General features: G+C 51.4%; 11 protein-coding genes across 11 annotated transcripts; 4 read left to right on the top strand and 7 right to left on the bottom strand.

Moving 5' to 3' along the window:
- Positions 1 to 134: 134 nt before the first annotated feature.
- CC1G_03411 (asparagine-linked glycosylation protein 11) lies at positions 135 to 3,377 on the bottom strand (the record flags this gene model as incomplete). Its single annotated transcript, XM_001835577.2, has 15 exons — positions 135 to 316; positions 381 to 462; positions 527 to 649; positions 706 to 886; positions 941 to 1,228; positions 1,282 to 1,465; positions 1,531 to 1,702; positions 1,766 to 1,893; positions 1,956 to 1,977; positions 2,155 to 2,225; positions 2,314 to 2,478; positions 2,631 to 2,680; positions 2,816 to 2,842; positions 2,950 to 3,161; positions 3,369 to 3,377. 15 exons carry the CDS (start codon positions 3,375 to 3,377, stop codon positions 135 to 137), a joined length of 1,896 nt encoding a protein of 631 aa, XP_001835629.2.
- Positions 3,378 to 4,185: 808 nt separating this feature from the next.
- CC1G_03409 (ATPase) lies at positions 4,186 to 5,716 on the top strand (the record flags this gene model as incomplete). Its single annotated transcript, XM_001835575.2, has 9 exons — positions 4,186 to 4,219; positions 4,286 to 4,308; positions 4,360 to 4,383; positions 4,447 to 4,558; positions 4,612 to 4,665; positions 4,713 to 5,094; positions 5,147 to 5,303; positions 5,367 to 5,546; positions 5,600 to 5,716. 9 exons carry the CDS (start codon positions 4,186 to 4,188, stop codon positions 5,714 to 5,716), a joined length of 1,083 nt encoding a protein of 360 aa, XP_001835627.2.
- Positions 5,717 to 6,130: 414 nt separating this feature from the next.
- Positions 6,131 to 8,440, bottom strand: CC1G_03408 (carotenoid ester lipase; the record flags this gene model as incomplete). Its single annotated transcript, XM_001835574.2, has 13 exons — positions 6,131 to 6,376; positions 6,434 to 6,471; positions 6,525 to 6,775; positions 6,835 to 6,992; positions 7,048 to 7,315; positions 7,373 to 7,442; positions 7,496 to 7,569; positions 7,626 to 7,721; positions 7,762 to 7,789; positions 7,846 to 7,858; positions 7,916 to 7,980; positions 8,031 to 8,221; positions 8,283 to 8,440. The coding sequence occupies 13 exons, from the start codon at positions 8,438 to 8,440 to the stop codon at positions 6,131 to 6,133; spliced, it is 1,656 nt and encodes a 551-aa protein (XP_001835626.2).
- Positions 8,441 to 9,125: 685 nt separating this feature from the next.
- Positions 9,126 to 12,022, bottom strand: CC1G_03407 (trehalase; the record flags this gene model as incomplete). Its single annotated transcript, XM_001835573.1, has 13 exons — positions 9,126 to 9,347; positions 9,411 to 9,476; positions 9,542 to 9,632; positions 9,685 to 10,023; positions 10,078 to 10,286; positions 10,340 to 10,464; positions 10,514 to 10,705; positions 10,757 to 10,883; positions 10,943 to 11,011; positions 11,065 to 11,099; positions 11,161 to 11,638; positions 11,701 to 11,760; positions 11,816 to 12,022. The coding sequence occupies 13 exons, from the start codon at positions 12,020 to 12,022 to the stop codon at positions 9,126 to 9,128; spliced, it is 2,220 nt and encodes a 739-aa protein (XP_001835625.1).
- A 955-nt stretch (positions 12,023 to 12,977) lies between these two features.
- On the bottom strand, positions 12,978 to 15,423 carry CC1G_03406 (hypothetical protein; the record flags this gene model as incomplete). Its single annotated transcript, XM_001835572.2, has 8 exons — positions 12,978 to 13,344; positions 13,396 to 13,545; positions 13,602 to 14,064; positions 14,120 to 14,289; positions 14,340 to 14,828; positions 14,881 to 14,946; positions 14,999 to 15,169; positions 15,226 to 15,423. The coding sequence occupies 8 exons, from the start codon at positions 15,421 to 15,423 to the stop codon at positions 13,231 to 13,233; spliced, it is 1,821 nt and encodes a 606-aa protein (XP_001835624.2). The 3' UTR covers positions 12,978 to 13,230.
- A 259-nt stretch (positions 15,424 to 15,682) lies between these two features.
- On the top strand, positions 15,683 to 16,671 carry CC1G_03405 (cytoplasmic protein; the record flags this gene model as incomplete). Its single annotated transcript, XM_001835571.1, has 8 exons — positions 15,683 to 15,707; positions 15,759 to 15,806; positions 15,860 to 16,027; positions 16,075 to 16,127; positions 16,179 to 16,229; positions 16,282 to 16,291; positions 16,344 to 16,483; positions 16,534 to 16,671. The coding sequence occupies 8 exons, from the start codon at positions 15,683 to 15,685 to the stop codon at positions 16,669 to 16,671; spliced, it is 633 nt and encodes a 210-aa protein (XP_001835623.1).
- Positions 16,672 to 17,768: 1,097 nt separating this feature from the next.
- On the bottom strand, positions 17,769 to 18,291 carry CC1G_03404 (hypothetical protein; the record flags this gene model as incomplete). The annotated part of the gene is made up of 2 exons (XM_001835570.1): positions 17,769 to 17,815; positions 17,886 to 18,291. The coding sequence occupies 2 exons, from the start codon at positions 18,289 to 18,291 to the stop codon at positions 17,769 to 17,771; spliced, it is 453 nt and encodes a 150-aa protein (XP_001835622.1).
- Positions 18,292 to 19,061: 770 nt separating this feature from the next.
- Positions 19,062 to 21,257, top strand: CC1G_03403 (arginine N-methyltransferase 3). Its single transcript, XM_001835569.2, has 8 exons — positions 19,062 to 19,339; positions 19,402 to 19,451; positions 19,499 to 19,598; positions 19,650 to 19,880; positions 19,940 to 20,425; positions 20,481 to 20,578; positions 20,626 to 20,980; positions 21,043 to 21,257. The coding sequence occupies exons 1-8, from the start codon at positions 19,096 to 19,098 to the stop codon at positions 21,177 to 21,179; spliced, it is 1,701 nt and encodes a 566-aa protein (XP_001835621.1). The 5' UTR covers positions 19,062 to 19,095; the 3' UTR covers positions 21,180 to 21,257.
- A 133-nt stretch (positions 21,258 to 21,390) lies between these two features.
- CC1G_14973 (hypothetical protein) lies at positions 21,391 to 22,722 on the bottom strand (the record flags this gene model as incomplete). The annotated part of the gene is made up of 6 exons (XM_002910596.1): positions 21,391 to 21,602; positions 21,665 to 21,870; positions 21,928 to 22,086; positions 22,141 to 22,205; positions 22,265 to 22,547; positions 22,604 to 22,722. The coding sequence occupies 6 exons, from the start codon at positions 22,720 to 22,722 to the stop codon at positions 21,391 to 21,393; spliced, it is 1,044 nt and encodes a 347-aa protein (XP_002910642.1).
- A 178-nt stretch (positions 22,723 to 22,900) lies between these two features.
- On the bottom strand, positions 22,901 to 23,152 carry CC1G_14972 (hypothetical protein; the record flags this gene model as incomplete). The annotated part of the gene is made up of 1 exon (XM_002910595.1): positions 22,901 to 23,152. One exon carries the CDS (start codon positions 23,150 to 23,152, stop codon positions 22,901 to 22,903), a length of 252 nt encoding a protein of 83 aa, XP_002910641.1.
- A 148-nt stretch (positions 23,153 to 23,300) lies between these two features.
- On the top strand, positions 23,301 to 24,814 carry CC1G_03401 (2OG-Fe(II) oxygenase; the record flags this gene model as incomplete). The annotated part of the gene is made up of 10 exons (XM_001835567.2): positions 23,301 to 23,359; positions 23,415 to 23,457; positions 23,510 to 23,566; positions 23,607 to 23,705; positions 23,759 to 23,997; positions 24,054 to 24,233; positions 24,289 to 24,402; positions 24,455 to 24,483; positions 24,545 to 24,648; positions 24,713 to 24,814. The coding sequence occupies 10 exons, from the start codon at positions 23,301 to 23,303 to the stop codon at positions 24,812 to 24,814; spliced, it is 1,026 nt and encodes a 341-aa protein (XP_001835619.2).
- Between the last annotated feature and the right edge of the window lie 6 nt (positions 24,815 to 24,820).

Genomic DNA, 24,820 nt, shown 5'->3' with positions numbered 1-24,820 from the left:
GTAGTTGACAGGCACACGAAGCTCGCGAGGACCGGAGTATCATCGAGGTGGAGAATTAGCGCTGGATGCCTATATCGAGAGGTGGCAGACAAATAAGTTACAACGTCGGAAGAATGGGGCTATACCCTCGACAATTAACGCCCCAGAAAGTCACTCCATCCACTACCATGCCAGCCTTTCTCGAATTCTTCCTCAGAAAACCTCTGCACCGCCCAGGTTCGTGCCCTCTGCCTGATTGCGATCTCCTCGTCAGGTGAGAGCGACAACACAGTTCGCATTGCTTCGGCGAATTCATCCGGTGTCCGAGCGTGGTAGCCTGAAGGGTTCGTAGAACAGATAAGGTTCAAAACAAGGTTCTCCCAGCGCTCGGAAAGACATACCGGTCGGTTTTCCATTGAAGGGTACAACAATGTCAAGGAGAGGGCCTCCCGATGCGTGGGTCACAGGGATCACGCCAGCAGCCTTGCGAATAGCAAGAACTCAGTCTTTTTGGGGCTCAAGGAAAGTGCGACGGGAATGCTCTTACCAAAAACTCCACTATGTTGATGCCAAAATGCTCGTCCACCATAGTGCTGAGACCAACACTAGCTTTCGACAACCAATCCAAGACGACCTGGTAAGAGGCATTGACAATGAACTCCACATAAGGCTTAGTTAGAGGCGGTGTTAGTGAGAGCATCAGACTGGATCATGAGACGCGTATACCTCGATTTCGAGTTTGCGTGCGAGCTGGCGTAGCTCGTCGACTCGGTTTGCGTCCTCTGCATTACGACTACCCCCAATCATCACAAGGCGCACACCTTCTTTCCCATTCGATTTAAACCCTGGATTTGCTTTGAGCAACACATGAAAGGCGTGTAGCTGCGCAGCGTGATCTTTTTCAGGTCTAGATCGAGAGAGTAAATTAAATGAATGGCTATATTGCGTGATGGCGACATACCTAAATTGAGCAATGCTCAGAATCACCCGCTGGCGGGCACGGAGGTCGAATGATGACATCGCGCGTGTATCACAGGGTGGATAAACCACGGTAGCATGAGAAGGCGCATTATTCGAGGAGAATGCTTTGATGAACAAGAATGGTGGGAGTAGGTGAATGGCATCCAGGAATAGATCTGTATGTCGCAGGATGGAGTCGATGTGGTTCCGGGTCCAGGAAGAGTTAACCATGAGGAACGACGCGGTTCGAAGACACAACGCGTAGTAGTACATGAATACTCGGTAGTAACTGGACAGCTTTCAGGACAAATATGGGCAGGGGTGGAGATAACGGGCACGCACAAAAGTTTTGCCTGGCTCAGGACTAGCGAGGATGAAATGCTGCTCGAATTCGTGTGCCATTTCCTTCGAGACTTGACCCGGGCGAGCATGTCGGTGCTGATGGTAGGGTAGTGCACGTATGCTCCGACAGGGATCCGACCGAGGGCCGCGACGAGGGGAAAGGTGAACGCGTATCCCATTGTGTCTATGAATAGAAGGGGAAGAAAAGGTGTTAGAATGATGTCATACGCTTGGTACGAGCGCGCATACCAATGTAGAGATCGGGTATAAGTTTCGTCATGGCCTCCCATGCAACGAAAATCGACCCTATGCTCTGTCCGAGAAGGGTGAAGCGCGGCCACGTCGAATCTTCCACCATATGACGCGACTTCAAGAACACGAAATGCAGAAGGGAAGGGTCAAGGGTAATATTGAATCTAGACTGTGGATGAGATTAGCGCTCAAAGCTCCACATGCTTCGACTCGTAGTGGAGTGGGATGGTACCTTGATCTTGCTCATAATCTGTTCTTTCGAAGCATCGAGATCACCGCTGTAGACAACGTTCACAATATCGGGGTGTGAACGCTGTATCGACGCGATGGCAGTCCACAAGACCCTTTCCCCTCCGCCGCCTGCATTACTATGCCGTTAGAATCAGAACCTAGACGACTGAAGGAGAGCTGATATGACATACCAATAGGGATGAAAGAACCCGACTATGGAGTATTGCTTGTCCTCGGTTAGCCCTAGAGATCGAATGAGCTGTTGTTTTCGAGCATGGTTGGTGGCCCGCAGTCGGTGTCCATAAGTCCAAGTCCAGATGGCCAAAAGGATGGGAGCTGCAGCGAAGAGCCAGACAGCCATGTCTGGTGGTCACTACTGGTTCGCTGCACTTGTCGCCCTGGTTCGTGCTCGATGTTCTTGGTCGAGCCGCGGTGCATGACGTTGGTGAAGCGTGTCCCCTCTGAATCACGGCCCGCCTCCGCACCGTCATCAAAAAGCATCAAAACACCTCAACTTTTCCACGGGCGGCTCCTACTTGCATACTGTACCTTCGCTCAGGATGGAAACGACCTCAGTGGAATCATGAATGTCATCGGGCACCTCCGCTGTACTTGGCTTGACGATATACGTCCTCATATTACTGATCCCAAGGCCCTCTGCCTCGAGGCAACCGCGTGTCGAACCGAATGTGTTCTCAATGCGATTGGGTGCGACTGCCAAAACCAGGGTCAGTTACGTCCTTTTTTTAGCCGTCCACAGACACAAGCTGGAATAGGTTGATTGTTTCTAGCCATCTAATGCGCTTCTGCCGATATCAAAGGTTATTCCGACCCCTATTTCTATGAAGTCTGTCCGCAACCCCTACAGTTATCTATTGGCCCCGCCCAGCTTGGACTGGCTCGGTTCTTGGGAGGGCTGTGTGGTGTTAAGCGCTCGTTCGCTTGCCTTAACTAACAGCATGTACAGCAGTACTTTGGGTTCTTATATTCCCCCCACTTTCCGGGCCACCCATCTCTTCTTTCTTTCCTGCCTCAGTTTGGTTTGGCTCACCTGTCGTCGAGCTGCCTTTCGCTGGCTCTATAAATTCCTGACGCCCTTTTAACGCGCCTCTACTTCATCACACCAGACATTTATGGGTTCAACATTCTTCTTCGTCCTCGTTGTCCACTTCCCGCTCTTGATACTTTCCTTCGTCCATAATGCCATCGCTCTCCCTGTGTGGTACACCCTCCATGTTGTCAAAGCGGATGACGGCTTTGGCAAGGGCAGTAATCTCGGGAGCAAGGTGGTAATCGCTGTCGCCAGGGCGTTGAGTGAGTACCAGACCGCGACGTTCTAAACTTTGCTGGCGCTGATACCTCTGAACAGTCATTGTGGCCCTTTGCGTCGGACTCCTCTATGTGGTCTTTCCGTACATGAATCGTTTAGGAAGACGTGGGCACTCGGTGCCTCGTCTTACCGTACGGGTTCCACCTCCTCCCATGCGTGGAAGGCCAGTTTCGGGTGGCGTGATACTATCGGATGAGGGCCTTGAGCGATACCTGCAGAGTGTCTCTCAGGCTCCTCTCACTCGTTCGCGTGGAGGGCCTCACTACTTACGCACCTCAGCCATCGCAAGGCCGGCACCAACCTATTCACCTCCCGGTACCGCCACTTCTACCACCACTACCTTGGTGCCGCACTAGGATGCCCAGAGGGCACCTCCCGCCAGTGTCAAGGACCTCGAGTGCTGTTAAACCAACCCACACACCATCGCATCCGGCGTTGGTACTCCGCACCTTCGACCCGTTTCCATCTCTCTATTCCCCTTGCTTGTTTCGGGTCCCTGGGTTACCTTCGACTTCAAGAACGTGCCCGGATCGTGTGTTCTATCCTCTTTACCTACGGTCGTTGTCGTCTTCCCAATTTCGCTTTCGATGCTGTCGATTGTTTTCCTGCTTTCGCCTCACCTATTCTATCTTTTTGACCCGGCATAGTCCACTAATCATGTAACAAACCATCCATCTCATTCCTATCCCGGTGTATCGTTAGACTGTATCGACTTACATGTATCATTTATCTTTTGAATTAGCTGCACAATGGAGTACCACCACCACATCCATCTTTATTGTGTTTGAGGATGCTCGATTTGCGTTGGTGTGTTAGGGTCCAGTGTCAGGGTCGTCAATCGTGCTCGACTCCGGGTCGACGTTGTGCAGCCTGACATCCGCGACGCGCGGGGCGGCACGGCCATGTGAAAATCCGCCTTGACGCCGGGCGGCGGAGGCATTGACCGTCATCTCCAGCTGAGCTACACGTGACAACTCGAGCTCGTTTTCTCCTCCAACCCACATCGTACAGCTTTGCTCGTTGACGCTGTCGACGACGACGACGCACCAGGAACCTCGCAAGTCGTCGCCACCGGACTATAGAATACCACCATGGCACCAACGATGAAACGAACGGCGCTGGAAGGTGTGTAGTTGAAGCGAGATGCACTTCGTCACATAAAGCTTAAAGAGAACTTTTGCTGTTATCCAGTCGCCTTGTTCCTGGCTTCTCAAGTGCGTGTCCTACATCGTTTATCCTTGAAATATGTTTAACATTCATGCAAGGCAGCTGTCTACTATACCATGAAAGTCAGTATCGGTCTCGAAACTTCAAAACCGGCTCAATAAATTAACAGATTTAACTCTGTGCAGTGGGTGCTGGATTCCATGCTTCCTGACCGCAAGGAAGAAAAAGTGAAGGAGAAGCAGATGGAGGCTTTGAAGCGACTGGGGCATCTTGATTTGGAACTGGACGAATACGAAAGTGCGTGTACTGGTCCTTTGCATTCTGCATTGAGAACTAATGGCTTGTAACAGGACGAGTAGCGAACGAGGTCATTCATCCAGACGACATCCACGTTACCTTTAAAGGTTGGGCATACCACATACGTCTAGCACACCATCTAACGCCAGTGTAGATATTGGAGGACTGGACCATATCGTCTCTTCACTACGCGAATCCGTCATCTACCCACTCCTCTATCCCAACCTCTTCACAGCATCGTCCTCACTCCTTGGTGCGCCGAAAGGTGTCCTGCTCTTCGGTCCACCAGGATGCGGCAAGACAATGATGGCCAAAGCCCTCGCAAAGGAGTCTGGGGCTACCTTCATCAACATCGCCGCCTCCGTCCTCACCAACAAGTGGTACGGCGAATCCAACAAGCTCGTTGCCGGACTGTTCAGTCTAGCGCGGAAAGTCCAACCAAGCATCATCTTCATTGACGAGATCGACTCATTCCTCCGGGAGAGGACCAAGGGTGACCATGAAGTGACGGGGATGATGAAGGCGGAATTTATGACGTGCGTCGTGTTCTATTTTGGTGATCTGAGGGAGTAGCTGACAAGTCAACAGGCTGTGGGATGGTTTGACATCGTCGACAGATAGGATATTGGTCCTTGGTGCAACGAATCGACCTAACGACATCGACTCTGCAATCTTGCGGCGGATGCCTAAACGTTTCGCAGTGGGACTACCCAACTATGACCAACGTCTCAAAATTCTCCAACTTGTGCGTCGATGGCTGTGCTCCATGGACAAGAGACAGATATCTAATGCGTTGACCTTCATGTAGATGCTCAAAGATACCAAAACCGAACCCGACTTTTCCGTCGAACAGTTGGCCCAACACACAACAGGCTTCTCCGGATCTGACCTCCGAGAGCTGTGTCGGAACGCAGCCATGGTCCCTGTTCGCGAATACATGCGGAGTGCAGAGGGTAATGAGGAGTTGCTTGCTAAGGGACAGCTTGAGGTACGTTCGATCCGCCTCTACGGATCAACGCGAACTAATGCCCCGCGCTGCAGGGCTTCGACCTACGACCGTTACGACTCGCCGACTTTTTCGTTCAAGATGGCACTAGCCCATTACCTCCTAGAGATATTGATGATGAAAGTCTGGCACGGTTTGACGATCCAGAGTGATCGTGCCTCGTGCCTCTTGGTATATTTATGCTATATTGGACGCTATTCTTATTGTATGCCCGCCGTAATGACCACCCCATTGATCACACTAGACGCATCATCATTCAACTATCTATGGAGACCATGTATCACTTACATGAACGAAATGTAGCTTGGAATGAGTATTACAACCGCTCGCGATGGTATCAAGGAACTGGGCCTTTGTAGCCTGAGACCACTTCGAATCGAAAACGGAAGGATGCCTTCCAAGTAGGGAAACACTCCCGATCACTGGCCTGCAAGTCCTTCACTTTATCGCTCGAAAGTAACTGAATCGCCATGTCATTTCGTCAAAGCCATACAAATCATGAAGGGTATGTAGAAGCATACGCATACGAGCCATTATCTACAACATTAAATAGAGCCATGTTCCAACTAAACGGGGTTGGCCAAAGTGACTTCCATCAAATAATTCATCGCTTCTTCACGGTAGTCGTCCGTGGTCCTAGCAAGAGGGACCACACCGTCTCTGTAAACCAACATCTGCTTGGTGTTGGTATTGTACTTGGGCCAGTTGAAGTCGAGGAGACCGCCGTTGGGATCGAGCTTGTTGGTGAAGCGAATGATGTGTTCGCCCATCTCACCGCCGAAGAAGCTGTTCGCCAGATCAGTGGCATGGGCCTGGTTTCTTCCGTAAGCTTCACGCATAGGTGCTTTTCTCTAGAAAAGATAACTTACAGCTCCGAGAACAGGCAGCGCCTTGAAGCGTTTGCTGACTGGATGGCCATTAACGGACACGATTAAAGAAACACGAAATCTGAAGACGCACCATAAGCCCAGACGTTCTGCTTGTGGGCAGTGTGCCTCAGGAACCATCGGCGAGGGGCTTGGAAAACACCATCACCCTGGAAGGCAGCAAAGCGCTTGAATTGCGGGGTGATTGCGTTGAGGAGACCGGTGCCGAACGGTGAGCCTTCCGAAGGTCGCTGAGAGTAGTGTCTGGCGATTCCATCCACTTGCTCGGCCGAGAGGTTGGGCAAGAAGGTACCACCAAGCCAAGACCTGAATTCAGCGTCTGTACTGTGATGTATGGGTGCTTAGCGATGGAAATATAAGAAGATTGAAAAAGTGGGACGCACGTAACGTTCATAGTTGCGATCGAGAACAAGGTTCCTTCGTCGTCGCAGTTCCCGTTAACATAGGGAATGTTGGCAACCTTGCCTTGCTGAACCAACTTGAGCGGTTCGTCAGTGAGGAAGACGCCGTCTTCACGGGGAAGCCAAGTAAGGCGCAAGGACTGGGAGAGTTCTAATTAATTCAATTTCGCCCGTGTTTTGGAAAGGATATCTCACCTGGTAGTCGAAGATTCCTGGAGTTGAGTCTATGGCAGCCTTAAGTCTGTCGTATGGGACGGTCCTGAGGCACTGGAGAGTATCGGTAGCATCAGCGCATCCGGTGTCGCGAACGACGTCGTCATAGTAGCCCTGGCCGTTCTCGATGGGTCCGACGGGGATAGGCGCTCCGGATTGCATGAAAGCGCCGCGGAAGAGACCCTCGCTGTTTCCGTCAAAGGCGACCATCTGAAGGGCGGCAGAGATGGCACCGGCAGACTCTCCCCAGCTAGGTGCGATGGTTAGTTAGCCAAACTCCAGGCCGTACGATAGGTTTCGATCTTACATGGTAACCTTGTCTGGGTCACCGCCAAAGGCCGAGATATGCTTCTTGATCCATCGGAGGGCTTCCCGCTCTGAATGCCGATGGTTAGAGCGGCACTTATGACAAATGTGTGCATTGACTTACGGTCGTGCAGACCAAGGTTCCCAACGCCGGCATTCCGAACTTCTTTACCAGCCATAAATCCGAAGCCATTGAGACTATCAGAGTGAGTGGTGTTAGAGCATGGTCAAGGTCATGTGCAGAGTCAGCTTACCGGTAATTCATGCTCACGAAGACGACCGGCTCCCGCTGGCTGATAGAACGAGCAACAACACCTGAGCCGTCATACCTGCGTAGACGAGGAAGGGAGCTGAGTTCGAAAGCAGCAGCTCGACAGGAATCTGACATACATAGAAGTGCTTCCGAGTTGGAATCCGCCTAGTTAGGTTGACATCAGTGGGAAAAGACTGCAAGGATTCCAAGTCAAGACAAACCTCCGAAGATCCACTACAAAAGTCACGCTGAGCTTCCGTGCCTCCAATTTACACAGAAACGGTAACTCACCACAAGGACAGGGTGCTTGTCATTGGGGCCCGCGGTGGCGGGCTTGACGATGTTGAGCGTGAGGCCTGCGGTTGGTTTAGAAGCAGCGTGGAACGTGGAGCGTCGCAGAACTCACAGTCTTCGTCGTCTGGGAAGACTTGTTTGAATACCGAATTGACAACATAGTCGGCGGCCTCAGCGGGGAGGCCCCTCAACAAAGGTAAGCTAACGGCCTGTTGGGGACACGATGGACCATATTTGCTGGCATCGTAAGTACCATTGTAGCTCTCAATCGGCTGTGGCAGGCGGAAACGCAAATTGCCGACACTGGAAGAAAGGCGAGGCGTCAGCCCCATCATGAGACGCAGAAGGGAACTATTCAACTCACGGAGGATGGGCAAAGGGGATGCCCAGGAACTTGTGAACAGTGAGTCCACGGTCTCCAACGAAGGTGCCTCCACTGATTTGCACTGTTGGCGCGAGGCTAGGAGCAGCGTACGCGGATGCGGCGTGCAGGGCTAAGCCAACCAACAGTGAAGAGAGCATCTCTACTGGAATCCGGGGTGGGGGGGAGGGCTCACAGCCTCCATGACAGGGAAGACATCCCTTATATGCTGCTACCCGTTCAGTATTGCTTGCATCTCCAAAGGCATTTTGCGACGTGATTAAAACTTCTCAGATGAGATTGCTGGAAGATTGGGTCATGCGAACCGCCGGGTCGCGCGATGGTGACAAATTTGGGGATGAAGATCCCTTTTCCATGTTTATGCGCCTTGGCGCCTCGGTACCGAACTATTGGCATTCTCCTGGTGCGTGCTTGATCTCGATATTTGTGCATGTCTGCTTAAAGAGGACACGGGAGCCTGAGGGTCAGAGAGGCGCATTGAAAGAACCCACAGAAGTCCAAATGTGAAGTATAGAGCAGGGGTGGCCAGTACAGGCGAGCAGGAGTCGCACCCAGCTTAGGTCCTACTTTGTCAGTCCATGGATCTCTCGGATTATTCGATTACAGTGGCCATGTGGATTCAGTAATGGTCTGGGGTCAGCAAATGACAGCGGGTAATTAGTGGTTCCCAATTTGTTGATATTTCAATTAACAGGGAAGGCGGATACAATCGGATACAAATAGACAAAGAATACACACATGGCCCTGGGTGATGCGGGGTTGGACTGTCTGGGGAAGGGTATCAAGCCTCAAATGCAAGTCGAAATCCAGGATGTCCAAGAAACTTCACAACATCCAGAAGAACAAAAGTCCTGCAATTAGCCAGGAGGCGGCGGCGTTATGAATGCGACCCAAGCTCCCGCCATCTTCGTCTTCGGAGCCCGAGCCCGATCCGGGCTTAGGAGCAGTGGGTACCTCAAGAAGATTAGGGCACTCTGGGGTAGTCAGGGCGCCGCCATAATTGCTCGCGACCCAGAGCAAAACACCATTCGTCCAACCAAAGCCAGCCTGAAAACAACCGCCACATATGTCATTATACGTCGGGGATCATAACGAAGGAAATGGAATCACCTGAACGACGTATTCTCCGCCCCTACCAGCGGAATCGATGTCTAGGTTGGAGAACTTTTCAAACATCTGATTGTCAAAGTTGCAAGTCAATTGATACGTGCTCGTCATGGATGAAATAAAAAAACCCTCACGTGTCCATTTTGGTCCAAACTCTCCGTCACAGCGAGCTCTTCGTCCGACAGCCTGGGCAAAACGCCTTCGATGGATCCTCCTGTAGCATGCCTGAAAAAGGAAATGTAGCCAGCAGTTCCGAAGACCCTCTCGAACCACTCACCAGCTGCAGAGTGTGCTCGCGAAATAACGATTGGCTAATTGACGACCGAGGGCGGCGGCCCATCCTTCACCTTCCGTGGCATTTCCCCCGTTGAAGACGGTGCCATCCAAGCGGTTGATATCAGCCGAGGATCCAGTTGCACTTGCATTCCGGCTGAAGGTCACAGGCTGTCCTGGCAGTTCGGTTTCCTCCAAACCCAGTTGTCCAGCTGGAACAAGGGAGAATGTTGACTCATCATCGCTGGGCTGAGGTAGAGGGCCAGAAGAAACGTTGGCAGGCAAAGCGCGCAAAGCTTGCAGGACAATGTACTGGTGGGGTGGCCAAGAGTTGGGAGCATCCCTGTTGCTTCGTGTCAACATCGCCGCCTTGTCGTTTAGAGATAACACGACCTACCATTGCAAGTGAGTGTCAACAAATGTTGCGGGGAAGGTTCCATTGTAACGGTTGAGGACTAGGTTCAGGGAAGAGAAGGCGCCAAAAGCAGCTTCCTCGCTCGACAAAACTTCATCGGGGATGATGCCACTCCAGAATGGGTAGTAATGAGCAGCAGTGAACCATTCGTTCCGGTCATTGGTGAGAATGCTGAAGTCATAGAATGCGAGCTGTCGCAGCCGGTTAGCGCTGGGCGACCTTTGGATTGACATATCAGTCATACCTTCTCAGAGTCCCAGCAGAGATCTAGAATAGCTTGTCGAATTCGCTCAGCTGCCTCACGATGCCTGTTCGCAGCAGTTTCATTGGAAGATCCATACAAATTGGCAAGCTCGACGTGGCTGCGGTCTGCGGGGTGTCAGTCCAGGCTTCGGACAAGACGACCAGTTGGACGTACACAAAATGCTGTTCAGATCCACGGCGATCGTAGAGCGGACATGCAGGTCTCGTAGACTGGTTCCTCCAGGGGAGTACCATCGCCCAGTGTAGTCCCAACCGCTTTCAGCGCCACTGGCCAATTCAGCATAAAGGTCAGCACGCTCAGTTTCGTTCAACACAGGGAGTTCGGGATCGTTGGCGGTGAGGTAATCTGCAGTGATCTTAGTTTGGTGCGAGGTCAGTAGGAGAAGGGCATGCGAACCTGTTAGATATGATTCCGGACGAGGGGCACTGTTCGTGACGGCATAGCGATATACTTCATGAGTTTGATTGGTAAAAGGGCTCTGGACCGAAACGGATCTCTCCGAGGACCACCATGCCAATTCTTTCTGTAGAAGTAGCTCATAGTCAGAGGGAATCGCTCTGGGAAATCAAGCATTCTACGAACCTCGGCCAGTGGGAGACCTCGTGCGAGAATATCTGTATCACCGGTGACCTGAACGTAACGCGCAAGCATCTACTCGCATGATCAGGAAACCGAGGTCACTCGTTCACGTAAATACCCCATACCTGGATGAACATGGGAGGTTGTGACCTGTTCAAGTCTGTTCATGATCTATCAGATCCAAAGCGAGCATAAACGGTACAGAGGAAAGCGGGACTTACAGTAGGTACGTCCACCATTAGGGATGAAGCCGATGGTATCGAGCTCGTCCATGAAGTTCTGCAGGGTGGCATTGGCAATGTCGTTGAGCTCGGATTCCAAGAGTCCTTCCAAAATCCAGAAGCTGTCCCAATAATACTGCTCCCTGAAGCGGCCTCCTGGGACAACGAACGTGTGGTTGAGTGGGATGAGCGTGCTCTCGCATCGACCGGTGTTGCCGCAGACGGTCTCCTGGTTGGTGCCTCGGATAAGCTGGGTCCAGAAGGTGTGAACGGCCTGGGAGAAAGCTCTGACAAGCGGGTTCGTGACGTTGTTCAAGAAGGCCGGCTCAGGATTGAAGTTCTGCAAGGTCAATGGTTCCAGCTCGAGGCCTTCTCCTGAGAAGGCTTCCTCCAAGAAGGCGACGACTTGACCATACGTAGTGTTGGTGGAAATATTTCGGAAATCGTTCAACACTTCTTGAGGCGGCTTGCTGGTTGGCTACATCATACGTGTATGACGTTAGACAGCAGTCATGGAAGTTGAGAAGTTCGAGGCCGTACCTTGTCTACAAATGTCTTGTCGTCTGGATAGACATGCGCGATGTTGACGGTTTGCAGGAGCTAAACCAAAAAGAGATCAGTGAAGAGTTGCACATGTCAGATCAAGCGTACATACCGGGCCAGCACAGAAGATCTCCGAAGTGCACCACTCTTGCCTGGGAGGCACAGGGACTTGTGAAGGCAGAGGTTCGTTAAGTCCACCAGTTGGACTAGGGGTCGCGGTGGCAACAGGAGGCGCGTCAGAGCTAGCGCTCTGTCCGGCAGTCTCTAGCGCGAGACCCAGAGAACAAAGGGCCATTAAGGCCACTCTATACTTCTCCATCGTCGAAGTAGTCAATGCGGGGGGAGGCGGATAAGTAACGCGTCTTCGCTGCGCAGAAGCTGATTCAAACTGCTAGGCTTCGACCGAATACGACGGGGGAAACCGCGCTACCCCACCCTGCTTCTCATGGCGATCTTTATAGCATGCTGCGGCACACCTTGCACACCCCAGAGTATCTGCACATCACACAGCAGTGAGAGAGTTTGGCATGCATCCACTTCCAGATGGGTATCAATGCAAGATGTCGGCAGTGGAGTTGGAGCGCGGAGAAGCATGATTGACGAGAAATCTCACCGACGATGACGACATATCCGTACATACACCATACGTCGATATCAGACTCGAATTGGCCAAGACTCGCGAGCAGGCTTTACCCTCACCCCAACCTTCCGTCTGTATTCAAAGCCTAAGGACAAGGGTGCGATGACTGAGATCATGCCTCCTGAGCTATGATGAGCTCGTGGTCGTATTGATGTGCCGTGTAGGCGCCGTATCAGAACAATGCGGTCAATTGGCGGGAGTGAAGGTTCGAGAACAACGAGGAGAATGATAGCATAAGGGGGATAGTGCATATCGAGAGAGATCGGAATGGTCGACACAGAGCAGTCTCGTAGCCCTTGGCCAATCCCCAAGACGAGAGAAGAGGGGTCGGGTACATACCGAGCGCTTAAGGGAATGTCAGTGAAGCTGATACAATTGAATTGGAATGTCGGACTTGCCCAATACAACGGAACCTAGGCTCTGGACATGATAAATTTGACCGTTGACTTCGGGCATGAGAACGACGGCCTTCTTTTATCTCACTGTCACCTTTGATCAAGAGCACATACGCTTGAGAGAGAGGGAAATAACTAGTACTCAACAAAATGGAGTGGAGGTAGCCCTCTCCAACAAACAGATAGTCCCACCCCAAAGCTCGAATACCGTGGTCCGTACCCCGCAGGAAGACCTCTGTGCATCGGAATAGATTGGAAAGGCGAACTCACGTAATAGTTAACACATGGGAACCGGTTGAGAAGATAGAAAACAGCATCAGTTCTTCCTAGTAATGCCTAAAGAAAGTACGACTCGTCGAACCAGTGCTCCTCAGCAGCAAAGGATACTCAACACTACACGAAACGCACCTGGCCCAACAGGACGGTGACGATCCACATCCGCGTGTACACATCAAGTTGGTGTATGTGAACCAGGTAGGGAATCGCGCGGGCTTAGTCGTCGACGAGCATCTCTTCAGTAAGGATACCATCATTGTAAGCCATGCTCTCGAAGATGATCTGCCGCCAGAGACTGATGACAAGCTCGAGGGCTTCTTCTTCGAGTACCTGGAGGGAGAGAAGTCAGGGACCGCAGTGGAGAGGCGGGGAAATACATACGGGTTCAAGTCCTTCAACCAGCTTATGAGGCGCTTTGTGGTCCTTCAGATGCTCGATAACGAACAGGATCAGGTCTTCTTCTTCCATTTCACCAAGATACTTCGTCATCAATCGTTTCACCAAGGGTTCGAACTTGCGGTCGATCATTGACTATTAATTTCATAAGATCAGAATCACCAGTGAGACGAAATGGCAATCGGACTTACATCAGACAGACCATCCCATCGAACCTTCGCCTTGAACAGGGACTCCTTGTCGTGAGGCACCGAAGCTTTGATTCTGAGCAGACGTTCTCGAATCTGTTCGCTGCTTTCGGCAACACTAAAGTCGAGTTTGACAAGAGGAACCTTCCGTTTCTTTAGAGCGTCCTCCTCCTCTTCGTCCTCCACGAACACCGCAGTCTTCTCCTTCGGGGCTTCCTTTTCCTTGGCAGCCGCGCCGGCAGCAGCAATGGAAACGTTGAGCTTAACAGGTGCACCGTCGTCCAAGAGCATGCCTGCTTTGCGCTGCTCTTCCGCCAGGGATTGCAACTCGTCCATCTGCCTGGCCAGGAATGCTTCCGACTCCTTGCGAAGGTTTTCGGCTTCTTGCTCTTCGTATTTCCGCGACTTCTCGTCCGCTGCCTCTTCGGCTTCCAGGCGTCTGGCTCTCAGGTGTCGCCACCTCGATCTACGCCGGAGGTTTAGAACATTAATGAGGGCAAGGGATGGGGAGGATGACATACCGATCAACATAGAAAAGCTCGTCGCTTTCGTCATCGTCCCAGATGTCTAGTCGCTTCCTCATTTCGTACCTATCTCGTTCCTCTGCCTCCCGCTGAGCTTCCTTTCGAGCGATGGCACGCTCTATAGCCTGTATCCGCTGTCGTTCACGAGGTTCATAACGTCGTTCTCGCTATCAAAAACTCAGCAGCTGCGAGTACCGTGCGGTCAAAGAGGACGTACATCTTTGAATGAGTTCTCCTCGTCCCTCCGCCGTGCCTCCTTCCGCTCCGCTTCCAACTCTTCGTCAGTCTTGTTGACAGGTGGCTTCTCCTCGTGACCCGCCTCCCCCTTCACGAACCCTGGTGGCTGTCCATAACCCTGAGGCCCTTTCCCCATGCCCTTCGCGTTCGGAGTGTTGGAAGCAGACTTGCCCCATTCCCTTGACTTTGGTCCACTTGGTAGCAATGTCGGAATGCTGGCCTGGACGTCACGCAGTTTCTCCCGTTCTCTCTTCGCGGCACGCTCGCGGAATTGGGCAATTTCAGATATGACGAGGCCGCGCTGTGTTTCAGGAAGGTCGGATTCTTGGAGGTCGTGCAGGTGAGGAGGGATGACATATTTCTCCTTGTCGATTAACCCGCTGTTGGCCGCGTCTTGTTGAATCCGGTTGATATCAGCCACCAGTTCATCAATTTTGGCTTTGGCCTCTTTCTTCTTTTGTTCATCTTGCTGCATAGCACTGTAAGTGACATACTTGTATAGCAGAAAAATGGGAACATACGTCAGTCTTCATTTTTTGAGAGGCGTATGCGTCGAGAAAGAGGCGGGTTTTCTCGTCTGCTTTGATCTGAAAACGAAAAGTGTAGTGGTGAACGGAGAAAGATGAAAGTACGACGAACCAGGAGCTTCTTGTTGGCACAGCCATCCTCCAATGCTGGAAGTTCGACCCCGTTCAGCAATTCCATTGCTCGAAGCGCCCCATCGGGATCCTCGAATTCTGCGAAACCGAAGCCTTGTGGCTTGTTGGCGGGCGTTATCAGGCGTTTGATTGGCTTGACAGTGCCACAAGCCTGGAAGATAGTTCACTAAGAATTGTAACGGGGATTTATGAACTTTGTGGACATACTCCGAGAAGTTGGTTGAGAAATGCATCTGTAATACCGCCAGATATTGACCCAACAAATAGAGTGGCGGGTTTGGGACCTTGATGCTGCATGAACTGCATTTGTTGCTGTTGCTGCGCCAAAGCTTGCATTGAGGGACCCTGTCCACCGTACGACGCCAAAGGGGGGCGCATCCCGAGTCCTAACCTATTGGGCATCATTTTGGCAGTCGTTCTTTTGTTTCTACGCTCTGTGTAAAGTCTGGGGCAAGTCAGTTGGTACAGAAACAAGTCCAGGTATGCATTATTCCTTACTTTCTTCAGAATCCAAGGCAGGTCTGTAAAGCGCGTGATGATTGTCGAGGAAGAAAGGTGGTCGCAGTCGGTTTCTCACGGTGAGATCGCTGTGCCTGACTAATGAATGGGCGGCTTTGATCTTACCTCGGAACGCTTGCAACGACTGCCTCTCTTCATCTTGACAATGGTCTTATTCTTCTCTTCCAATGGTTAGTATGGCATGATGAGCCCCGTAGGAAATATGCTGAAACGTGCTGTAGCTACGACTCCGGCAACGACGATCTATATGGGCAAGGACAAGGTCGAGAGTGGGTACCTGTTGTGTGCAATGTGTCAATCCTGAATTGACCTGGAAATCCAGACGAGGAACTGATCAGATATGCGTGGCCACAAGATGTCTGGTTCCATGTAGACAAACTTTCGTCCGCCCACGTCTACCTCAGAATGCCAGAGGGAATGACCTGGGAGGCAATCCCACAAGCACTACTGATCGACTGTGGCCAGCTTGTCAAGGCCAATTCCATCGAAGGTGCTTAACCCTCTCAAAATCCTATGATCATGCCCTGATTTCACCAGGAAACAAGAAGGACAACATTACCATCATCTATACCCCCGCCGATAACTTGAAGGTGGGTTTGCTGTGTCGGGCTTTACGGGGACGATCGCTAGAGCCTCTCTAGAAAACTGGTGACATGGCTGTTGGCCAAGTGTCTTTCCACAATGACAAAAAGGTATGTCGACTTTATGCTGGTATCAGACATTTAGTTGACGAGCCATTTGTAGGTCAAGAGAAGTAAGAACTAGTTTCGCACAGAGTAGGTCTCTCTGATCTTGACGAATCCCAGTACACATCGCCACAAGGGAGAACGCCATTGTCAATCGATTGAACAAAACCAAAGTCGAAAAGGAGGTCGACCATGAACAAGAACGCGTGGACAGGATAAAGAAGGAAAACGCTATCAAACGAGCTGCTGCAGCTGAAAGGGTGCGTTGTGTCGCCTAATCAAGCCTGTGCCGCTGCTTAACTGTTAACAGCAAAAAGCAGAACGAGAGCTTGCTAAAGCGCGAGAAGCCGAAAAGGCGGCACGGTCATACGATTCACTCTTCCAGGTGGAAGAAGACCCTAGCGAACCACGCAAATATGGTCGAGAATTGGAAGAAGATTTCATGTAAGGAAGGTAGGAAAGAACTAGGACGGCTGCTACAATGTATTACCACATCTCTCTTATCTGTATCCACGTGCGAAAAGTCCCCATAACTCTTCTTTTAGATCCCGGTAACCCGCTGCTATTGTGATCTCGATGTCAGTTTCCGGCTTTCAAAAACAACCCCGACAGCTCCTCTCCACTCACTCGTTTCGGTCTGCACGAATGTGAAAGGAATTTCAACCCAAGGATGGTCTCGTCGCTGTTGGGGCTCCCCAGCCACACTGGCTGGATTTCTTGTTGAAATCGGAATCAGACCATGGCGAACTAGGTTTCTGCTGGTTGCTTGACTTTCTGTTCGATGGACCTGGGCTCAAGATGTGTCAGTTCATTTTCTGAGTTGTACACGGGGATGGGCTCACCCTCAGGCTTTTGGCACTGGCTCGACTTCGACTGGTCCTCGACGAGGGTAATCATCGACGCAGAATCATCAAATGTGTTTGAGGTAGAATTCGGGGTGGAAGTAGATGAAGACCGGGAAGAGTTGTTGCTCATGATGGGGTACCACTGGAGATGAAAGGTGAAGTAGATGCCTTTGACCATTCCGTCCGGCAAGTGTGGTTTTTATATTTCGAGGACAAAGCATTTCCTAACTCAGTAGTTTCCCTGTAAAGAAAGAATACGGAAGGAAAACTACTCCTTTTACTGCGCGCTCGGTAACATTGTCGTCATGTGGACTGGCCAGCGCTGCGCATTCGTCTCTGCCCTGCCTAACTGGGGTGTAGATTTCTCCTTGCCGTGTCGGTGGGTATTCTTTTCTCTGTGTTTTCAAATTCTCACTCCTAGCCCACATCCAATCGCGGACCTTGAGTATTCCTTCCAAAGAACTCCAGAACGTCGTTCGTGCTGCGGTTCCGCGTGAGTCGACTCAAAAGTGTGCTTTGATCTTAGCCGCGTTTCCGATGAATGACTCGGACTGGGATTTGTGATGTGTGCGATCACGACGGCGTACACCAGGATATTGGTATGCTCCATGACCTTGTCCAAATGCCTTTACCCTGAAACCCGAAAAATAGTTCACCGTATCTAATGTACACTTCTTTACCATGCGGCTGTATTACAATATCACTTGCATTCGGAGTAGCTATTTAAAGCCTTGTCCTTTCGCTTCCCTATGTGCAAGGAACCCAATCAGTCAAGGCGAACAAAGGGATGCTGTTAAGCAGTCCACCGGCTACTTACCTTTGAATAACGAACGTAACATGGAGGTCTTGGGACTGCTGCTCGGTGTACTAGACCCAGACTCGTCTGTTGGCGGTTTATCAGAAGCAGATTGCGCTTGGATGGTTGCCGTTGAGGATGTCGAGGATGTCGATTCGGCGGATGACGAATCTCGGGGAACAACTTTGGGCTTGGTATTCGCCGGTAACTTGGAGGATGGCGTCTTCTTGGGTGAAGGCACGGTTCCACCCGTGCCGTATCTGGATTGCAGAACACTGAATGCTGCCTCGTAGTCCTTCAACATTTGCTTTCCACCACTAGTACGGAGGGGGGTGGTAGAGTTGATTGTTGTGCTTGAAGGTGAGGATAAACTGAGATGGGTTGCGGATTGGCCCCCCTGATCCGCGTTCGCGTTGGTTTCGGACATATCAATGGGATAAAATGGAAAGATGAAAAGGGAGAATACGGGGAAGGTTGGAATGTTGGGGATTGCGAAAAGGTATAACAGAAGTATTCATAAACCACTTGTCCCTTTTATGCCTCCGCCTTGTCAAAAGGTCTAGGGACACTAGCACCGCTGCAGTGGTACTAGGGCAATGACGCCCCAAAACGGACCGACATCTCTTCTTCCACATGGTTCCTCATCTAAAGAAGACAAGAACACCCAGAAGCAACCACACCAGTAGACAGGGCGCTAATGACTCGTCAATAATCGCCCTGCGAATGACTCACCTCGAAGATTCCACATTCCCGAGGCACGCCCGTCCCTTCTCATGGTACCTTGACTGGTAAACATCGGGTCCCGCAGTGGCCCCTGAAATACGCGTTCCAGCCCGCACCATCCGCGTAAGCATTCACGTACAGCGCATAAAACGGTTTAATTTCCGGGTCTGGTTAATCTCCGCAGTAGACTTTACCTTTTACAAGTTCTCGCAGCTGCGACCATATGGACGACTTCAGGGCCTTTCGCCAATCACGGCCGAAACTTTACGACGTCCATTGATTAGCGCGCAGTCGCCGAATCCGGTAGCATCAAAGCCATCAGCCCCTCCCGGAGGCAACTATTTTTAGTTTGAATGCCGGCCGTCCCGGGATGGGCTTGGTACGGGGAGATAAGCAGATTATCTTTGAGTGATGATCTTATCAGTTCGGTCGGGTCAACATCGCTTCAACGTTTCTCGAACCAACGACGATCGCCCAACTTGAACCTTTGTGTTAACACGAAGAAAGAATGAGCGTTCGCCTACCTGCACCAGCCAACATACCCGACCCAGACGACCACTACGAGTCGGGCTCGTCAAGCAGCGAAAGCGAAGACGACAACGACCAAAACTGGGACGACTGGGTATCTGATTCTGAAGCCGTTGAATGCCCTTCCTTGTTTGAAGACAAGGTCTTACCTTCAGCAGACGAGGCCTTGAAACACGACACTACAACGCATGGATTCAACTTGAATGAAGTGTGCACCAAACTCAGTGAGTCTTCAACGTGCCTCTTTTTCTGTTCTCGTCTTTTTAACAAAAATTGGCTATAATAGACCTCGATTTCCACCAACGTGTTAGACTGATAAACTACATCCGAAAAAATGTGAGTTCTTATAACCTGGAAGCTACAATTACCCTTACATTGGTAAGAAAATAACGCCGACTGAAGCGCTTGCTATCAGAGGCACAGAGGAGTGGTTTAGAACGGACGAATACCTAGCCCCTGTGGTGGAAAACGATCCTTTACTTCGTACGCCTTGCTCTTTCTCGTTCTTGACATTCTGTATTGATCCTTGGATAGAAATATCCTCGGACGACTGGTCAGACGACGAAGACTCACCCTCGCCCCCAAGTGACCCGATCAAGAAGGTCCAATGGCTCGAAAAGAAACTTGCCGCAGCTCAGGAACAAGTCGCGGAATACCGCCGATTCCTCAAAAGTCGACTCGAGGCTGACGAAAAGTCCACTGAGCCTGAGCAACCACCAAAACGCGACGACGATACGCACTATTTCCAGAGCTATGCTGAAAATGGTGAGACTTGCTCCCCCCAGCTCAATCAACGAAGAAAAGCTAAAACCACTGCACGTTAGATATCCACGCTGTCATGATCAACGACAAGGTTCGAACAGCGACCTACGCGAACTTCATCCTTACCAGCCCAAGACTATTTGAGAATGCCGTCGTGCTCGACGTAGGCTGCGGCACTGGTATCCTCTCCCTCTTCGCCGCCAGGGCGGGTGCCAAACGTGTCATTGCCGTCGACGCCAGCGACATCGGTGATAAGGCCCGGGAGATCGTCAAGGTCAACGGTTTTGAGGATATCATCACTGTCGTGCGAGGCAAAGTTGAAGAGATTGAGCTCCCGGATGATATCAAGGAAGTCGATGTGATCATCTCGGAATGGATGGGTTATGCATTGCTGTACGAGTCCATGTTGGATTCTGTGCTGTATGCAAGAGACAAGTTCCTCCGACCTGGTGGGACGATGGCGCCTAGTCAGTGCCAGATGATGTTGGGTTTGTGCGATGCCTCTGAAATCTATCGCGAGAGGATAGGGTTCTGGGATGACGTCTATGGTACGTTGACTGTATTTTCTTCTCTTTTCCGTCGTTGTTCACTCTTTTTCTCTAGGATTCGACATGTCAGTGATGGCAAAGGATCTGTACGACGAAGCTATCGTCGACGTGGTGGGCCCAGAAACCTTGCTCAGTGCTCCTGTTGTTGTCAAAGTACGTTCCACCTTTCCTCAGAGGCACAGTCGCTAAACTTTGTATAGGATCTCCTCATTCGTGAGATCACGACCCGCCAACTCGACTTCACCACCCCATTCACTCTGGTCTCAAATTCGGTCATGCGCACCAAGATTACCGCTTTCATCCTTTATTTCGACACCTACTTCACTACATCGGGTAACCCGGTCCCACCTGAGACCCAACCCAAGTACGTGAAGGAAGACGAGCCCGTTCTTGCGGAACTCTGGCCAGTTGGTGGAAAGCCTGCTCCCCAGCGAAGACAGAGCATCTCCAGCAGGAAAGAAAAGATCACCAGTTTCAGCACGGGTCCACAGAGCACCCCTACGCACTGGAAGCAGACTTTGTTTATGCTTCGCGAGCCGTTCTGGGTATCTGAAGGTAACATTCACTGTTTGCTTTCTAGTACGGGATGGGCGGATGACTGACTCGAACTTACTTAGGAACGACCGTTACCGGAACGTTCTACTGCCACAAGAGCGGGGATAATAGTCGTGAACTGAATGTCGAGATTCACTACTCCGTTCACGGCGAGGATGGACCTGGACCGACGATTGTCCAGATGTATAATGTAAGATAGGCAAGGCGGTGTGTAAGCTATACTCAGTTTCAGGCGTGGACCTCTGTAAATGTGAAACGAACGCTTCTTGATCTTCAATCTCGCAATCTCAGATTTCAGAAACGGTGGCAAGTGCCAGATGACTCAACACGAGCCTTCAAGATCATCTCAAGAATGGCAGAAAAAAAGATAAATTCAACCCATTTACGAGTCGACTACTACTACTCGGCATTTAAACAACTGCGCGAGAGGCACGTCCGCGGTTGTTTCGGTCGAGGTTGGTGTTGGTAGCCAACTTGGCCAAGCGATCGGCGAGATCAGCCTCGATGGAGGCGGTGTTGCGTCCAGCGGCTTGGGCTTTGGCGAGTCGGATGTTGAAGATCTGGAGGAAGATGGTGTGTTTGAGGACCTTGTTCTTGGTCTTTCCAACTTCCAAGGCAGCAGCTGCGAGGAGGGTTTCTGTCAGCACGGGTATTTGTGTGGCCGGGGGAAAGGGTGGAAAGTACCTTCAGCACCGGAAGCACGGGCGATGGCGGGGTTGAAGAGGTCGACCTCGGCAGCCTCGGCGGCTTCACGCATGCGAGCGAGAGCTCTCTCTACAGAGTCGGGAAGATCTGCGAGGTTGACACCCTGGAAAGGAGCGAGGAAGAGAGCCTCGGCTTCTTCAGCAGCGGTTCCACCTGGGGTCGAGGAGATCTGGAATTGGGCGTATCTGTCCAAAACGTCTGGTTAAAGAGGATTTGGTTGGAGGTCGATGAGGCGATCTTACGGGAGTTCGCGGAAAGAGAAAGCGTCGGTCTGGGGGGCGGGGGCGTTGTTGTTGTTGCCAGTGTTGCCAATTGCAGGACGGGGCTCAGAAGCGACTGGAGAAGCGGAGGCCTTGCCTGCGTTCTTGAGATCTGCCTCGCTGTTCTTCTCCAACAGGTTCCTACATCGCCTAGTCAACTCTTGATCCCTTCGCCACACGGGCATTGCTACTCACTCTCGGTCGGCGATATCAGCCAGAATTTTGGAAGTATCGCGTCCACTAGCCTGAGCTTTGGCCAACTATGATTCGGGATCAGCATTGTGTTCCGTGCCAGCATGGCAGGGCATGAAAGACTCACCCTGATCCTGAAAAGCTGGAGGAAAGCGGTATGCTTCAAGACCTTGTTCTTGGTCTTTCCAACTTGGAGAGCCTCCTTCTGGGCGCCAGATGCAGCGTCAATCGCAGGGTTGAACAGCTCCGTTTCGGCCTTTTCGGCAGTTTGACGCATGGCAGCAATGTTCTTCTCGATCGAGTCATCGAGATCAGCGAGGTTGACGCCATTGAAGGGGTCGAGGAAGATGGCGGCAGCTTCTTGACGAGCGGTACCACCGGGGGTTGTTGAGATTTGGAACTGGGCGAAGCTGGTGGTGTGTAAATTCAATCGGTTGTTGGGACCCGGACGGAGAGTGCTACTCACGGAAGTTCGGGGAAGCTGAATCCTTGCCTTCGGACGACGGGTGCCGCAGAGATTGGCAACACGCACGAAGCCAATGCGAAGAGGCCGACGAGACCCTTGAACGACGCGAGCTGGACCATCCCGATGGGTTGAATTTACACGAAAATCAAAAAGAGGATTGAAAAGGAAAGTTGGGACGTAGACTAGCCACGCGTTGAACGAAAGGGTGAAGAAAAGAAAAGACAGTCACAAATCGCCCCCAGGACGCTGAACTGAGGAAAGAGTCGTTCGTATGATTCCTGGTGTTTTATATGTATTTCAGTCTTTGTATTCTGTTGTCTCCTTGGCTTGTTGGTAACAACGGAGCACATCATCCGGACCCACCTCGACCAATCGGCCCTCCTGCTCCTCTTCCCGGGCGGACTCAAAAGGCACGAGATTGACTTTTTTGAGGGGAAGTATGATGGCGCGCTTGGTGACCATCATGATTCTTTCTCGTCGCCATCGACGCGTCGCGTCACCGGCCGCCTTCAAGTTGGCCAACCGCCAGAAGTTCGTCAGGACACACATGGCTTGAGATACGACCACGACCACTTTGTTTCCCTAAAATCGACCAGATTGAAGCCCTTGAAGGCGACTGTGATGTCATCAACAACAAGGAAGTTGAAGAACCAGGCCAGTGGTGCTCGCGAATAACGATCCTCTTGCTGCTTCAACCATGTCCCTCATTGCTGATGCCCAATCCGCCGATACTCAGTTTCATGAAGTCCCTATTATGTTCGTATAGCGATACTGTCGCCCAGTGTCATCGCGTTGACGAGTAAACGTTCAGCGATCTCTCTCAATTGTCCAGCAAGGATCCGGATGCTCGTCAAGTACTGATCATTTCTGGGAGGAGACTTGCGTCGATCTGACGTTTGAAACAAGGCTTTAGTGGCAGCCATTCGCGAGGCTTGTATTCGTGTTGGATTCTTCTATGGTGCTGTACCTGCCTTAAACCTTCCCGGATCTGACATCTAACTAGTTCCTAGTCTCCAATCATGGAATCCCAGAGGAAACTATCGAAGGGGCGAAGGAGGCAGCAAAGAGATTCTTTAGCCTCCCCCTGGAGAAGAAGATGGAGGTGTGTCCGTTGCGACGTCCGCATCGCGCACCATCGACAATATCCCCCGCCAGATTGAGAACAAAAAACAACCCAACTTCAAAGGCTACTCGCCCTTGTTCAGCGGCAAGAATGATCCCTATGGTGCAGCAGACCTACAGGAAGGCTTCGAATTCGGCTGGGAGCCACTCGAAGGGACCACGGACGAGGGTAACAAAGAGTACGACAATGTTAGTGGTGCGATGGCTGGAGGAAACGTGTGGCCATCTCCCAACGATGCTGCCGGTTTCCGAGAGGCAGCTCTGAAATATTAGTGAGTACTCGTTGGCGTATTCCGATGCCTTTTATTGAAGTCGACTTGCGCTTTAGCTATGCGGCTACGGCACTTGGGAAAACCATGTTCCCCTTATTTGCACAGGCGGTCGATGCACCTGCAGACTTCTTCGACGACAAGACGAAGCACTCGGCTGCCTTGATGAGATTGATACATTATCCACCCCAGACTGGCGACGTGGATGACAGGACTATGGGCATTGGAGCGCATACTGAGTGAGTCCTGGTGACGCGCGACGGAATGCATTAATTATTCAACGGGATTGTATAGTTGGGAGATCTTCACGATTCTCTGGCAACAACCTGGCATCCAGGCCTTGCAGGTCCTCAATTCTTCCAACGAATGGGTGAATGCACCCCCGATTCCAGGTACTTTAGTCATCAAGTACGTCCTGTACGGTGGAGAAAGCCTCGTGCACTATTGACCCTTTTGTCAGCATTGGAGACGAATTGGCTCGTATGACAAGTAAGTTTAAGTAGTCCTTCCATGACGATCTAACCCGTGTCAACGCTGTCTGTGCCCAAAGATGGTATCTTCAAGTCCACGGTTCATAGAGCTGTCAATCGGAGTGGGGTCGAGAGGTATTCGATCCCCTTGTTCTTTGGCATTGATTTCAATACGCCCTTGGAGGTGAGTCCAGGATCCTCCCTGTTACTTTGTGCCATGATTCTGATATGGAGTCTCCCATACTCAGCCCATCCCTACCTGCGTGTCCGCTGAACGCCCTTTCAAGTACGAGATCATTACCGCGGGGGAGTACATCAAATCGAGGCTTCAGGCCACCTATAATCATTGAAGCTCT

Source organism: Coprinopsis cinerea, assembly GCF_000182895.1.
Source record: "Coprinopsis cinerea okayama7#130 chromosome 8 map unlocalized cont3.8, whole genome shotgun sequence".
Classification (NCBI taxonomy): domain Eukaryota; kingdom Fungi; phylum Basidiomycota; class Agaricomycetes; order Agaricales; family Psathyrellaceae; genus Coprinopsis; species Coprinopsis cinerea.
This window is presented reverse-complemented; position numbering and strand designations above follow the sequence as displayed.

Coding starts and splice junctions, on each gene's coding strand:
- CC1G_03403 (XM_001835569.2), top strand. CDS start 19,096: ATGAGCGTTCGCCTACCTGCACCAGCCAACATACCCGACCCAGACGAC. Junction 20,426..20,480: donor GTTCTGGGATGACGTCTATG/GTACGTTGACTG, acceptor CTTTTTCTCTAG/GATTCGACATGTCAGTGATG. Junction 20,981..21,042: donor GCCGTTCTGGGTATCTGAAG/GTAACATTCACT, acceptor GAACTTACTTAG/GAACGACCGTTACCGGAACG.